Source organism: Aptenodytes patagonicus, chromosome 7 (assembly GCF_965638725.1).
Source record: "Aptenodytes patagonicus chromosome 7, bAptPat1.pri.cur, whole genome shotgun sequence".
Classification (NCBI taxonomy): domain Eukaryota; kingdom Metazoa; phylum Chordata; class Aves; order Sphenisciformes; family Spheniscidae; genus Aptenodytes; species Aptenodytes patagonicus.
This window is the reverse complement of record NC_134955.1, coordinates 49,284,352-49,301,020: the sequence shown is the minus strand read 5'-3', so window position 1 is coordinate 49,301,020 and position 16,669 is coordinate 49,284,352. Positions and strand designations below refer to the sequence as shown.

At 39.0% G+C, this 16,669-nt stretch overlaps 1 protein-coding gene across 24 annotated transcripts in view; it reads right to left on the bottom strand.

Annotated features, from left to right (window-relative positions):
- The window catches only part of NRXN3 (neurexin 3), a 1,062,297-nt gene that overhangs the window by 120,151 nt on the left and 925,477 nt on the right, over positions 1-16,669 (bottom strand). For 19 of the 24 annotated variants that reach the window (XR_012995937.1, XR_012995938.1, XR_012995939.1 and 16 more), the window contains one exon: positions 390-479. The exons of the other annotated variants lie outside the window; for them this stretch is intronic. Coding sequence is in view for 16 of the 19 variants with exons in the window: in XM_076345202.1 (XP_076201317.1) it covers positions 390-479 (90 nt within the window). In the remaining 3 variants the exon portion in view is untranslated. The remainder of the gene's footprint in view (positions 1-389; positions 480-16,669) is intronic. 24 annotated transcript variants of the gene reach the window in all.

The following is a 16,669-nucleotide window of genomic DNA, read 5'->3' as shown; positions in this document are numbered from 1 at the left end:
TGATAATAAAGATATAAATGTCGTTTAAAAACAAATCAAAATAGGAAAATCATGCAGCGGTTAAATTGCCATAATACATGTTATTGCTCTTCGATTTTCTTCTTCATTTTATTTTTTTAGAAAACATCTCCTGAATTTTTGCTTGTTTGTTTGTCATTACTATGATAGCAAGCTTAGAATTTCGTCCCTTTAACTGCATTTTAATAGCAATGTATTATAGCATGATTTATCAACATATGGCAGGTGGAAGCTGACACAAATTATAATGAAAATTAAAACAGTCATTTATGCAGCAGGCGATTATCATTTAAGAAACATTTATTTGCAGGCTTTAAAAATGAGGGTTTAGAATCAAATGGGTTTAAAATGAAAGTTTTAATGAGTGTTACCTTTTTCCTGCAGCCACTCCTCTACGGGCCGGTTATATTTGAAGGGGATTTTCTGTTTTACCATTTGGAACCGTTCACTATCAGTGTTGCCTTTAAAGTTTAAAAAACAGCTTAAAAACAATCTGAAAAGTCAATGAAATAGTTAAAACATCCTAGATTTTTTTTTGGTTTTTTAATGACCTTATTTAGCGATAAATAAATAAGTGCGCGTGTGTGTACATATATATTTGAAAAGAGAGAGATTTATCTTTAGTAAGGTGGAGAATAGTTATACATCCAATTGCCTGAGCTTCTGGAAGGTCGAAGAAGTTAAATCCTATGAAGAAGATATCCCAGATTCTCCTCAGAGTATTTGTTTATCCAGACTGGTTAGAAGGCATGTGTAATTTGTCTGGGACATAAGACCTTGAGTGAACTCAGTGACATGAGTTAAAACATTTTGATCAGACTCTAGATCTGATTGCACAAGGACATGGCACAATATATCAGTCACACAAACACACGGTAAGTAGTATTTTTATAAGCCTTCTCGCAGTAGTAAAAGATGTGTTAGGACTAGAAACCCAGTAAACAGAAAAAAAGAATGGAAGAAATAATAAGAAATTGATGCTGAAAGGATGTAATAGAATGAGTTTAAAAAACCCTCAGAGTGGGAAGATAGATAGAAAAAAAGGGAAGTAAAATTTCAGAGGAAGAGCTGCTAATTAATGATACGCAAAGGCTTGTGTCCAGTTACCAAAGACTTGGGCCTGTTGCCAGAAGAAACAGAAGCTTAGAAACTAATTTAAATGAAAGCAGAAATAATTACCCAAGATGTAAATTCTGGCAAATGCAGTTCCATTGTTCCGTGTTGATGGATGATAGAACTATCCAGTAAAGTGTGTTTTGGAGAAAAGCCCTTATCACTTGCACAGTACAGAAAGGAACAGGATTCATACAAGATCTCTGTCCAAATTCCCTGGCTGCTGAAAAAATTGTACGGGTCAGATGGGTTGGGCCAACCTCTAGTAGAAAGGAGCAGCTCAGTTTGACGGTGTTAGGAGTGACAGTAAACAAGTGCCATCATTCTGCTTTTTCATTTTCTTCAACTACAGTGACTTTCTGACTCATTTCAGTTTTTGCTTCATGTATTATTTTTATAAAAACTCTTCAGTCAGATAGACGTAAAAAGAGTGCATCTTTTACAAACTTCATTATAATATTGTAGAAAACTAGAGTAAACCCCCAGCTTACTGATGTAATGCTACCATAAGCAGAAGTTCAGTAGATCAGTAGTGCTCCAATACGTATTTTGAATAAATGGCAGTCCAAGAGTCAGCAACTGCTCTGCACAATTTGCAGTACTGCTTTTAAAATCCCACATATAAATAACCTAACGTGACTTCATATTTATTTGACTTTCTGAAACAGATGCTGGAATCTTTTTTCAATGTGAAGACACATCAAGGAAAAAAATATATATGACTAACAGCTGGCAGGATGCTCCACCCAGTCAACAGCAGACACTTTCATACTGCCAGCAGTATGACTGGTAAATCTCATGTGCTCGATAATCCTTACTGTGTAAGTGTTGCTCAGAAATGCTGCCAGTCTGTATGAGGTACCTGCTGACCGCAGTTATCCTCTCCAGCATCATCTTGTTACTGCTGACATTCTGGAACAAGTGAGAGGCACTATAGCAACACACCGGCTATAATCCCACAAGGATTCACATGTAATAAAGCATGGACCTAATCTTAAGGGGTATTTGTAAGAATCATTATCTGTATCTCTTTAAGTCCAGCTGTAAGGAAAACAGCAATTTGGATTTGGGTTAATATCTCCAACTATAACAAACATTTAGGAGCCTTGCTGCTTATTTGGGGCAACAGGCAAAACAAAGCAAAAACATTTAAGAGCAGCTTTACTGGCCTGATTCCTTATTACCTTCCTGGAAAGTCATCTACTTTTTTTCCTTCCATGTAACAGATCCATTGTGGGAAACTGCTATCCCCCGTTGTAGAAAGATCTAATTAATCACTAGCTGACACACACTGATGTACCAGTTTCTCTGTCCCACCTCAGATGCCTGCCATGTACAATTGGTTACTCGGATGAACTAGAAGGAAAAGATAAAATATTGGAAACACACTCTGTCAGTCGTTCATCAAATAATATTAAACAATGTACCGTGGTGGCTTGGAGTCACTCACAGACATTAAGTTACCTTTAAGTACATTCCCAGTTCTGATAATTCATATCAGCACCAACAGAAAGTACCAATAGTCAGTTCTGTACTTCTATGAATACAGATTCATAAACATAAAACTTGAATCATGTTCAGTGCAGGATCTAAGAAAAAAAATTGATAAAGAGCAGCTGAGGTAATATAAACAACAAAGAAAAAACCACCTAAAGCTAAAGAGAGAAATATTAACAAAACAATGATTTTTGATCTGTTTATTAATAATAATTGATGACTAATGTAGGCTGGGGTCACGCAGGTCAGCTGTCTTCCCAATTTCTTAATCTAAAGGATAGGTCCCTTTCCTGAAAGTTCTCCCATTCTTTTAAGCCTAAGAGACATCTACATTCGCAGGGCAGGGAAGCAGACCTGCTGGTTTGGGGAGAACAATAACAAAAGTAATTGAGTCAAGCTCACTACAAAAACAATTTCTTTTTTAAAATCAGTTAGCAAGGCATTCTGCTCACCCATTAGACCTTTTATCAACACACTAATCCATGCTCTCCTTCACCAAACCAGCTAAATCTCATAAATGCAATCATAGAAGTCCTGCATCTCCTTTAGGATATTTTTGGCCTGTTGCAGTGTGCCTATTTTTCTGCGTGTAAGAAAGGAGTACTAGGTCCTGAAAGACACTCAGGATGTGTTTCAATAGGACTTAAAGACCTAAATTTCACTGTGAACTCCTAAATTTCTCTGTCACCTGAGACCTGAACGCTTACAGAGAGCCTGCTACTACATCTGTATTGCACATGATACAGAAAGATACGGTTTCAGTAGAAATGGAGGTTATTCCCCACTTTATAGAGTATGTTCTGAGTAATGACTTCTGGTTAGATGAGAGTGCATTGAAATCTTAACGTTGATGGGCAAGAACATTTTCTATAGGGCCAAAGAAATTCTATAACACACTTTATTTGGAACAAAAAACTCCACTAGCTTCATTTGGTATGTACATAAGCAAGCTTTTACTGGCAGCAATGAGATCTGTTTTCAGAATAAAGAATGATCCACAGTTCATAGGAACACAAGAGTCAGCCAGTGCTGGCATGGAGTGCTGCTTCTTGTATGTGGAGGGCTGACTGTAGAAAGGAAAAAATGTAGTGGATTGAAATTTCTCATACGTAGGGCATCTCCCAAGAACAGGCCAGCAAGACTAAGGTAAAAAGGAAGTGGGACAAACATGACAAAGACATGACAGGTAAAAATGGGTTTCTTATGATACTGTCCTAGACCTTCAAGAAAGCCAGAAATGACAACTATTCCCCACCACATCTTTAAAGACTTTTTTTTTTTTAATCAGGTTTAATTTAATTTTATTATTATTTTTATTATTAGGCAGATATAGTCAACAAGATTAAAATATGCATAAAACCATACCTTTAAAAGCTATGAAAAATTGAAGGACATTAGAAAATTCAAATAGGTTTAAATTGCAACATCAGTACCTGATCTATTCTTTTTTGTTTTGTTTTTAAATTTTATTTCAGACATTAGTAAGAATGATTTTTAAAAACTTGTGCATGAGAACGTGTTCACTGATATACCCAGTTACAACATTGAGTTAAAGAACAAGGTTTCCATTGTCAAGTGCTTGTGACAGTCAGTAAATATCAATAAAAACGTACAATTATTAAATTAATATTGACTTTGAGTTGTGCTTTAAAAAAATAAACACAGCATTTAATATGAAAGTTCAAAAAGGAAATATCATGGTTTGCAACACGAAGAAACATAAGTTCAACATGAAGTAAGCTCATCAGACCTCTGACAGCTGAGCCATGATGTGATTAAGGGGGATTCTTGTCCATTTTCATACACAGAAATTTTCAGTAACAATCCTTTTGTGACCTCAATGCAATGCCTTTCTAGAGCTGAATGATACACATGTTCAAACAATACCTTCATGCAAATAACCTAGACCCCCTCCCCTTTTTTCTCTTTGAGTCCAGCTCTGATTCAAGGCTGTACTTCGGAAAAGAATACACAGGATAAAAAGAGCCATTTAAATTTATTTTAGAAAATACACTTAATCCCTTAGTTCTTTTGCATTCAGAATCAATGTGGGTCTCAAAGGTCTGCAGGATATAATTTGTTATAGTAAAATTGTGTTGATTAGTTTTGCTACTTGTGATTTACTAAATATTTTTCCTCCCATAGGTTCTAGCTGCTTAAATGATACGAGTACCAATAGGAACTGCTCATTTAAAATAACCTTCCTCCTTTTTCCTTCATCTGGGTAATAAATTCCTGTATATCAATATGACTCATGATCTGCTTTGCGACTTAGCTTCTTCTAAAGAACTGTACCTCAGAAATACATTCCTTCACCTATTTTTTTCTGCTTTCTCATGCAAAATTCTAAAGCATAGCCGAATCTGGCTCTGTGAAGACTAGGATAAAACAAGCCTTTTCTTTCATTTAGTACTCATATGTACAATTAACAGAAATCCTGCTGCATCCTAAGTATCACATAGACCTCAGTTTTCCAACAAACTGATAAGCATCCAGGCTCTTATAACCTTAAGGATTCTAATGGTAACATTTTGAAATCTTCTGGATCCCTGAATCTTATTTAATGTAAATATTCAAAATATTTCAAACACCACAGACATTCCTGAGGACTAAATATTTTGGAGATGAATCTGGCAGAAGAGTTCTATTTTTTTGTTTGTCCCTCTTTCCCCCAAGAAAACCTGACACGTAAATCATAAAAATCAGAGCCTGCTGGTTGCCAGTCTTCTGTCTTTTTTATGGAGTCCTCTGTATCCCTGCTCCATTGGACTATACAGATAAACAGATCAGATTCACTTCTAGCTTTAGCTCTTGATAATCTTCAATTTAGATCAAACTAAAATGAGAAAAAAATCAACAGAATTTGTTCATGCTAAGCACTATTAGCAGTTCCCACAGGAAATGCTTTAGTGCAACAGTCCAGGGGGAGACAGTTTAAATTTACTCATGGGCAAAGCAGAATTTTCTTCCAAAACCCTACAATGTTGGAAGATGTTTTGCTTTCCGCTCATGGTTCCTTTAAGAAAACAAACAATCTTTATTGCATTAAGCTTATTTCTAAACCAAAATGGATTCTTAAGCCAAAGAAAGTAAAACAGCAATTGAAGCTCTGAAAAATGTTGCTTCTTGGCCTAGATACCAATCATGATGATTTACTGCCTCTCTGGTGTGAAAGAGAAAAGCCGAAAGGTTCCAGCAAATTGCACTGGGCAGAAAGAAAGTACTTGCTTCCAGGTGGAATATTAATCCAACCTGATGTGTGGTCAAGTCTCTGAAGATGCTAAAAAGAATACCATAAGAAAACATTCATCTGTTCTAAATTAATGCCTAAGGCTGTTTTATGAAGAGACACTACAGCAGCAATATTTTCTTCATTGCTTATAAGTCTTTAAAAAGAATGAGACATTTTATCTAATGAGCAGTTATGAAATGAAAGGCGATATGGTGATATTAATGATTTAAGAAAACGTTTTGAGATCAGTGCTCAAGGTTTAAACTGATTCCACCTCTCTTTCCCTTATTGTAGATGGAATTTCAGTAGGAGAAGGGCTAAGCAGTTAGTGTTTGATAGCTCAGTTCACCCAGCGGCCTTTAATGCCAGCTCCCTTTGAGTTTTTATGGATGCTCATAATCTCACTAAGATTTACATACAATTAATTCATATCAATAAGGGAGGGGGGCACGGTAGCCTGCTACAGCCTGCAAAGTCTACCTTTAAGGGCTAAATCCTCTACTGACATAAACTGACTCAGTTCAATTCAGCCCCAAAACTCTTCTAGAGCTGATGCTGGGTGCCCCAGAAAAGAAGGCTTGCATGCATCATGGAGAAGCTACCATTCTTCCCTAATAGCTAGAAAAGGGCACAGATACTGCAAACCACAAAAGTTTCAGAAGTGTGTTGGTGATTGGGACACACTGAACCTTTTAACCCCTTCTGTTTTCAGGCAGCTGCATTTAAAAACTTAGAGTATACTAAATTGTCCCATTTTCACATTTCCTTAGTTACATATTTTGTTCTGAATACTGTGAAGTACAACTATCATTTGTTCACATTTTGTATTGAGCAAGGAAACTCAGACAAGCCTATTAGTAAGGTTCATATTTAGGACTAGAACTTTTCCATAAATCAGGAAGGAATAACACCACTACAGTTAGCTTTAGCATCAGGTCTGTTTATGGACAGCTGTTTATTCTGCTGCATTACTGTAAGGCCGTATTGTGGTTTGTGTTATATAACATAGGGAATGTTTGCATTAAAATCAAACCATATTAAAAAATCTCTACTTGCAGCAGTTTTTATAAAACACTTGAAAAAAGTCCAAACTTGAAACCACAGATCTGGCTTACACAGAAATGAAACAGGATGGCCATGCAACTAAACAAAATAATTATAAGGCAGGTGATCCGGAATCTGTCTTTCTACCTACCATAAACTGTCCCTCTACAAATTCTTGCAAAGCTTCAGTTTTGCCGTGTGTAACAAGGGGTGCTATGGTGGATTAATTCCAATTTGGGATTTTATTTTATTTGATGGGACTGAAGAATAGCCAAGTTTTGACACTGTTTATCTTTGCTTCAGCTCTTGGATATTATGCTTTTCCCTCTGCCTTCACTGTTCAATAAAGTTGCAACTTTTGCTATTGAATTCTCATTTTATTTCTTGTCATAGAATCATGGAATCATAGAATGGTTTGGGTTGGAAGGGACCTTAAAGATCATCTAGTTCCAACCCCCCTGCCATGGGCAGGGACACCTTCCACTAGACCAGGTTGCTCAAAGCCCCATCCAACCTGGCCCTGAACGCTTCTTCCAGGGATGGGGCATCCACAACTTCTCTGGGCAACCTCTTCCAGTGCCTCACCACCCTCATAGTGAAGAATTTCTTCCTTATATCTAACCTAAATCAATCCTCTTTCAGTTTAAAGCCATTACCCCTTGTCCTATCACTACATGCCCTTGTAAAAAGCCCCTCTCCAGCTTCCTAGTAGGTCCCCTTCAGGTACGAGAAGGCTGCTACAAGGTCTCTCCAGAGCCTTCTCTTCTCCAGGCTGAACAACCCCAACTCTCTCAGCCTGTCTTCACAGGAGAGGTGCTCCAGCCCTCTGATCATCTTCATGGCCCTCCTCTGGACTCACTCCAACAGGTCCATGTCCTTCTTATGTTGGGGGCCCCGACAGCAGTACTCCAAGTGGGGTCTCACGAGAGCAGAATAGAGGGGCAGAATCACCTCCCTCAACCTGCTGGTCACAATTCTTTTGATGCAGCCCAGGATACAGTTGGCTTTCTGGGCTGCAAGCGCACGTTGCTGGGTCATGTTGAGCTTCTCATCAATCAACACCCCCAAATCCTACTCCTCAGGGCTGCTCTTAATCCATTCTCTGCCCAGCCTGTATTTGTGCATGGGATTACCCTGACCCATGTGCAGGACCTTGCATTTGGCCTTGTTGAACTTCATGAGGTTTGCATGGGCCCACCTCTCAAGCCCTCATTTTCCCCTTAGTCCTGGATGCCCTTGACTTTATCTTTAATTCCCTCTGATCACAGTGTTTGCCAGGAGCCACACCTTTCCTTCCGTTCATCTCACCGTGGACCAGAGGTAAAAGCTGACCTTCACACTGCAACTCTCCTCAGCTCACTGCCCTCATGACAAAAGACAATGAGGTCTCGGTAACATAAGCACTAAAAATAGGAGAGAGTATTATCAAACAAGACTACAACAGCAAAAGTTACTCAGGCAACTGGAGTTGTTTCTAAGTTTCTACTGCCTCAACCAAAAGCTTTACGCTGCTGCCACTCTCTACTTTATCTTATCTTTTTTAGCCTAAAAAACATAGGGTCCTAATTCAAAGCAAAGCAGCATTCAGGCCAAAATCATTGGGAAATTCAGAGGCAAACTAGGAGATTAGAGTTTAAATGTCTGTCCACAAGGTGCAGCTAACATGAGCCACTGTGACATTATTAAGACTAAGGAAGACTTTGAGAAGTCATCTAATTCACCCCTCTGCCCCAGGACAAGATCAGTAACATTTCAACCTCCCTTAGATTAATCTTTCAATCCTGTCTTGGATGACTGAGAAAATGAGTGCCTTGCCCCGATAATCTAACACAGAAGCACAATAGGAGCAAAACAAAAAGAAAACTCAGACTAGCAAAGGTGGAAGAAGGTTAATCAAACTTTTTCAAGGGTGCAAAAGAAAAGAAAAAGTTAGTCTTGTGAAAAATGTGATTCAGGTCTTATTTTATATGAGCAGATTATACTGAAACTTTTCAGCCCTACAGAAGCTGAGGCCATGGGCATGGGATAAAAGCAGTCTGCTTTAGTTCTCTTTTGATTTACGTTGGAAAAGTGAACTAGTATACAGTATAGAGAAAGCAGTTACCAGGTTCAACCTTTTTACAGATATAAAACAACTTGGGTGTCTACATTACCAGATCTTTGAGATGTTTTGTAAGTAATGAGTAAATTATTGTTTTTTCACTGACCAGGTCCAAATTAAGCCCCATATCAGGCAGCCAAGGCTAAAGTGACTATTAAAGAACAACTGAAACTACATATTGATCTTTCCGTTTTAAACAAGAACAAATTTCATTTTGCAGGAAGAGATATGAAACAGAGATCAGAATAAAATCCACCGCTACTGTCCCCACATCCCACTTCGATTCCTTTGGGAAAGGTCAGGATCTGATTTATATAGCCCAGTGGGAACAAGCAGCAATAACCAAATGCCAAAAGCACTTTATTTGTACTGACGCTTCAAATTCTATTAACTCCCATTTATCTAGGGGTTGCTTATCTGTTTTGTGGATTATGCAGGTTGCTTATCTGTTTTGTGGATTATGCAAAGTCAGGGCAGAGAAACACTGGATCTAGTTTACACGTGTTGGGTTAGGCATTGGAGCTACAGGAGCGCAGCTATTTTGCTTCCAGGACCAACGTGAGACTGAAAACAGAACAACTGCCTTTGCACGGTGCAGGATCTGAGGTAAGAAAACTTATGGCCTTACACTTGCTTCATAAAGAGTCAGTGGCTCACTATCACACCCCTGCAAACAAGAGCACTCAGGTAGACAGCTAGCTTAGACCTGACACAGCCAGCATGGAGGTAGGACTAGAAAGAGCACTGATTCCTGCAGAACCACTTGGGGCTCAAAGGACTGTGCTCCCCATTCAAGAAAGGCTCCTCTTTATGTTTATCAGACATTACACCGAAACCAAGACTCCTTGTTGGAAGGTGCCAGCAGGCATAGATTCCCATTCTATGTGGGAATCAGCTCAGTTCCAGCAGGACTTGCAGTCTCTGCCTTGGTGCTGGCAGTGATGGAGCTGGGTTGGCTCCACCAGAAACCTTCAGATGCTTCTGGATCTCATTTCCCTGTGCACGTATTATCAGGGAGATAATATGGGGAGCTGCACGTACAACAAATAGAGAAAGCATGTCCAGTCCTTTCCCATGAATACAGTGCTGAGTATAGGGAGGCTGCTCCATCAGTAACGTTAATGAGAGTAATGCCTATAAAGCATTTAGTCAAATGCCACCAATGAGGATTGGAAAGCTAACCAGTTAAAAATAACAGAAAGGCAAAAACCCTATGGAAGGGGGCAAGTTCTCTATGGTGAGTGCCAGAAAATAATTAAAAGCAAGTAAGAAACTGATGAAAGTAGTTTTATTAAGAAGCAATAACTACAAAGATTACATATTAGACAGTGCTACAGTCTCCTCCGGGAAATTCTTGAATTATTTAAAATTTTACTGGAGAAAGAGGTGGGGGATATCAGTTGATTACAGAATGGAATAAATGAGACCAAACAGGCCTTTCCCATCTCTAATTGCTACAAAGCAGTGGTCTTTGCCTCCTCTTGAAATCAATTCTTCTGTTTGCATCAGCTTAGAAAAAGGAAAAGAGAATTCCAGGACCCTGTAGTGACCCAGTAAGCCTTCTCAGAGACAGGTGCCATTCACAAAGCCAAGCCATGAACTAAAGGCACGGGAAACATCCATACATTGAAAAAAATATTACTGAATAACACTCTGTCAGAAGTAAGGTAGACCCCTGGGAAAAGGAACTTGTAGTTTCTGTAGATATATTTTTCCTACTCCAACCTTTTAAATCAATTTCTTTCTTGGAAGTGACCTGAGTTTTGGAAATTGCTATGGAAATGCTAAGTAGTGAAGGGGTAAAATACCTGCACATGGCAGACTGTTATGCAGAGTGAATCTCACTGGCTGTGAATTTGTGGGGCTTAAGAAAAAACTAAAAAGATTTTGCAAGTCCAGCACTGGAGTTTTCAGTCTCTAGGGTGCTCCAGGTACTCAGTAAATAGCAAAGATGCAAGTTCGCTGACCCAGAAAGGTTTTCACACTCAGTGAATTGTAGAATATTTTCTATTTAAGTCCCCGAGGATAATGTAAATTGGGGCTTTACCCTCACTTTACTGCTTGGAAAACTGAGTCACAGAGTGGCAAAAGCATTGCCCAAGACCACAGGGAATGGCATCTATAAAGCCAAGGCTGGAATTCAGGAACTTCTGGCTCCCAGTTCCATGACTGGCCCCTTTTATTTCTGACCATCCTTTCACACAGTTGCTCTGCTTCAGTCCACAGCATTGGATTTCAATGACTTTGTGCTTTCCAGTGCCTTTTAGTGAGCAGGGAGAAGGCTGATGCGGATGTGTGAGCCCCTTCTGTCACTGCATGTCAGCTGTGTCAATCTGGGATTACAGCTGGCACTGTTCTTTCTTCAGGCAATAAGATCAGAAAAACACAAAGTTGTTGTTCAAGCCTCTGATCTCTCAGGCCAGATGTTTGTTTGCTCACTCTTACTGCATGTGTGTGTGTATGAGAGAGACAGGGACAGACGGAGAGCCAGAGCGGGAGAGAAGAAAGAGAATATATTATAACAAATCCATTTGACCAGGAAAACTGAAACAGAACTAACCCAGAAGAGAAACGTAACTATATTAATGTCTGGGAGTTCACTGCACTGTGCTGTCTAGCAGGATTCTTACTTTCCAGCAATCTTATTTAGCCTGATTCTCCATATGAGAAGTATTTCTCCATCTTTCTCTGCACTACATTATATAGCTACATTTTATATATCATCAGATGACTGAACTAATAGTAATTCATCTTACTCCAGCAAAGGAGAAATTTATCAGAAATTTTTGGTGATACTGCTTATGCTTGGTACCTGGACATCCATGCAATCATGGACCAGTGAACACAAACAGATGAGAACAGCTCATAATATTTGAGCATTCAGACAGTTAGGATAAGCACGCTTTCATAAACAGCTGTATACTTTAGCCTGGAATTGTTAGCAAGACCAAGCTATCAGGATATACCTACATCTCTTAGTATGTAATTACTGTTCATGGAAAATGGCATGGTGCTGATTTTAGCAAGAAGCATGCTGGATGTCAAAGAGATACAAGGAAAAAAAACCATGGCTTGGATCCCTATGTGAATGCAATACACCTATTTTTCACCATAGTATCTCAGGGACAGGGACTCACCTGTAGTGAGTGTAAGAATGTAATCCCAATATTTAGGGAAATCCCTTGGCCCAGGGTTCTTAGATACAAGAGGGTGAGAACAACTAGTTAGAAAGATGCATCAGTGCCCTATGGGTACTATATGTTGGCGTACTTTAAGTCATCATTCTGACATAAAGCCAAGCCTAGGATTGGGAAATCATAAAGTTCATCTCTTCATGAGTTACACTACATGCCATACTACCATTGTCAAAGGTTAACACGACTTTTCATAAGCATTCACTCTGTGTTGCAAGAATTTCTCTTACAAAGAATCCTAGTCCGTAGGACTAAGCTAAGAGGAAAGAACTGAGATTTGAGAATCAAGATCATCAATGGAAAAAGAATCAGAGAAATGGAGAAAAATTACAGATGCCACTAAACTGCCTAGGTTTTGTTTTGTCTTGGTTTAAATTTGGCTGAGCAATGTGCTTACAATACAGCAGAGTAACTTCTATCAAATTCCAGCTGGAGAGGGAGTGGGAGTATTTCCACGTAATCATGTCTCCCTGAATAAATTAATGAGGGAAAAAACGTGATACAAACATGTACACCTTATGTGACCTCATATTTCAGGTCGCAAACTAAGCACAATAGTAGGACAATTTTTTTTAGAAGGACATCTTTTGGGGCATATTTTTGTTGTTGCCATGGTGGGTTACTGTAATTCTCTGAAGCATCAGACACTTGGCTGCTCTCCATCTCAAGAAGCTGATTAGATGAAGAAACAGGCTCTGGGAGGACAGAATAGAAACCATCCCAAATCCAGGACCATTGGACAGAAGTGTCATTTTGACCATTAAAGCAAATTTTCTTCTGATGTATTTGGTATTTGCCTGTAGATTTGACATATTGGACATCTAGTCTGATTCAGGAAGATGTAAAAATGATGCTACACTAATTCAACTAACAGCATACAGCAAGATAATACGTATCTGTTCTTTTGGACAGCACTGACAAAAAGTTTTCCTCAAATTGTCAGTACTTTCTGACAGTATTTTCTTTATCCAGGCTATAAACAAGATAAAGTATTTTGGCTAAATTAAAACTAGTATTGCCTCTCTGGCATGTATTTGCTTGTTAGAACAACCTTTTATGTGACTGTTACGTAGCAGTAATAGAGACTGCTATATAAGAATGCTTCTTATTCCTTCTTCCCTCTTTCCCACAGCTCAAGGACTATCTGTGGGATCCTAGGTGGGAATTAGGCGGTCATGGCAACTTGCATAAAGATACTATTCTGTGTGTATCTTTCCTTAGGTAAACTCCTTCTTTCAATCCTATTGCTGTTAAATAATACTGTACTGTTTGTTCTGCCCGGTTACCTGACATGTCTTCGTAAAAAAACCATGCATTTCCCTCTTTCTTAATGCCAAGCTGACAGAAATGCCGGTGCTTGATAAACTACCACTCACATGGGTTTGAGGTATTTGGTGCAACTCACGCAACTGATTGACTGCAGTGTGTCATAAGAGCCTGAATCAGTTTTGAGAAATGAAACTTCAACAGAAAGGATGAGTACTAGAAGTCGCAATATAGTCACGTTTTTCTTTTTCTCTCTGTCTTTTCTCTCCTCTGTCCTCAAAGACAGAATTTGGAAGCCAGACAAGCCCTACAGCACTTCCATGCATCTGTTTGGGGTTAGGGGCAAAATGGAAATGAACCACAGCATCATACGTCCTGTGGGAAAGCAAAACACGAAGTACACAGAAGTTAAATTGTGAGCATAGTGGCAACATATACGTAACTTTTTTATCACATCAGATCCTATCCCTTCATCCAGTATGGATGCACATGCATTAACATGGGTGTGCGTGCACAAATTCCAAAGTATGTCTGCTGGTGACTTAATGTGTGTAGGTTTATATCTCAGTGGATACAGGGGACCAAAACTGAGTGTTCATATCATGTAGCCATATTTATCTGTTTTCCAACCTTATAAATATATTATAGATGTTATGGCCCTGCAGTGACAAGCTACAATCAACTCTTGATTTCATCAACTTGTCACGCTTTAATCATCCCTCTTGGCAGATCTTTCAACGTATGTCACAGTACTGCCTTCAAAATGTGCTTCTCCAATGCTGTTTTATTAACCCTGTCTTTTTATATGTTTTAGGCTCATTATGAAATGCAGTAAATCTGTCAAAGGCACTTTACATGCCATCTCCAATTCATGCTGATAGGAAGCATCTGAGAGCTCAATTAAGTCCCACAAAATGAGTACAATATGAAAAATCAAAACCCACAAACAAGTGTATGACAGGAACCCTGGGGATCACATTCAGCCCACAGGGCTAATAAAAATTCAGTGCTCTTGTTCCTAACTCATTACCCACTCACAAGGGCATTTGGATAGGAAAATATTAAGACCACAGTGGGATCTGGCAGTACCACAAAGAAATCCCTTCAGCTTGCACATGAAGCAATGGGACTTATTAATGACTCCAAGTAGTCAAGCACAAGATCCACGTGTCTTCACGGAGGCAACTGGATTCAGCCAAGCTTCTTAGAATTACCTTTGTTTGAGAAGCAAGGTTTCAGAAGTGAGGAGGAGATCATAACAGCCTCAAGTCTGAAGGAGGGAAGGGATTGCTAAAGGGGCATAAGAAGGCAGAAACCAGACTTAGGGGGTGTGGGGGTGGAAAGAAGAGGGAATGAGGAGATGTCAAAACCACTCTGAAAGAGACAGAGGGAATTTGGGGGAGGAGGAGCCAGGCTCTGCGAAGCACAGAGAACTAGTTATTTCCTCTAAAAAGGCTCAGCCACCAAACATTTGGAAATCACTGAAGTAGTACAAGATGAGCTGTGCAGGAGTACTGTGCAGGGATGAGTACAAACTTGGAAAGGAAGAACTGCTGCAATGATGCAGACATCCCAGTTAGTTCTGCTTTTGAGTTTTCCTTGTTGATGTCCCAATGCTCTGCATTACTGAGCTCTTGAGAACTTATAATGACAATATTGCATATTCTTTACAGTATCAGAGCACATGTCAGCTGAAGAAAGGATACGTAGTCTTCTCTTAAATCCTCCAGTGATGCTACTATTAGATCATCCAAACTTATCGTCTCCTTCTTGGCTAATGCATTATAAATTAAATAAAGCAAAGCGGGGAGAGGTAATATCCCATTAGGCCAATTGGTAACAGTTAAAAAATACAGCCAAGCTTTCAGAAACACAAGACCTTAAAAAAAATTACAAGGAGAGAAAATTAAAATGTCACTGATAAAAAAGTCAAGAAGAACTTATATATCCAGAAATGAGGCTGCTTTTTTCCAACTGTATTGGACTGACTCATAAAGACTATCTGTCTTCAGTAATCCTGCCTTGGTTATAACTGAAGACTACTACTACTACTACACTATTCCTCCATAGTTAAGGCACTTTTATTTCCTCGAAGATTAGTGTTAGCTCTGTTTCACAAACAGGACCATTAAGTTACCCTCGTTCAGATGGTCAGCAGGTAGCAAAACACAGAGCACAGAAAAGCTGGCTCAGTCCCCTGCTTTACTCTTGGGAAATCTACTGTCTCTCCATATTCAGCATAAAGCCAGTGAGATGAACCCAAACCAGCATGTGCAAAGAATCTGGACGCAACCTTGTGAGACCTCCTGTTTCAAGGACAAGGTGGGGACTAATATATAAAAATCAGCAGTCATGGCTGGGAGCTGTTTTCTACAGGTCCCCTCTATGCTTTACATCAAACAAATCCCTGCTAAATTTTGACTTTAACAACTACAACAATCACTGCATTATCTGAGGAAATTCCTCATCATAACAAGCTCTTGTGTGTTTTGTGTAATTCCTTTACAAATAACCTTGAGCCTTGTATATGTCCTCTTAATATCTCAGGAGAGGATCTCACTTTCTCCTCCTCTCTTTCTCTGCTGCCTGCCTCCTGCTCCCCCCCCCAATTATCTCCTGCTGTCTTCTGGGTGCTAATGTTTAATCTCAGGATTAGGCAGAAGCCTGCAGTTTGCCTTGAACAGCTTATCAGCTTCCAAGAGACATTTACAGGGAGAGAAAGACTCTAGTTTTGATAGCAGTAATTGTATTTAACTTGTAAGATACAAGGCTATTTATCTCATGGCTGGGAAATCACAAAGGGAGAGAAAGAAAATGTTGCTGATAAAAACTAAATAAAACCAAAAAGAATGAAGAAAAGAGAAAAAGAAAAAGAGAAAAAGAAAAAGAGAAAAAGAAAAAGAGAAAAAGAAAAAGAGAAAAAGAAAAAGAGAAAAAGAAAAAGAGAAAAAGAAAGAGAGAAAAAGAAAGAGAGAAAAAGAAAGAGAAACAAAGAAACAACACCCTCCTCAAAGTCCCTCCAGCAGAGGGATGAGGTGGGAAATGGACTTCATTGAACAAAAAGATCATGTCACTTGTGGAAGGAGATTGAAAATATCACGGGAAATGTGATAAATGGCTTGAGTAGGACAAGAAATTACTTGTTTAAAAGCAGACTATGAACTCTAGTTCAGTAGTCACAATTGTGTAAAATTCAGGGAATTT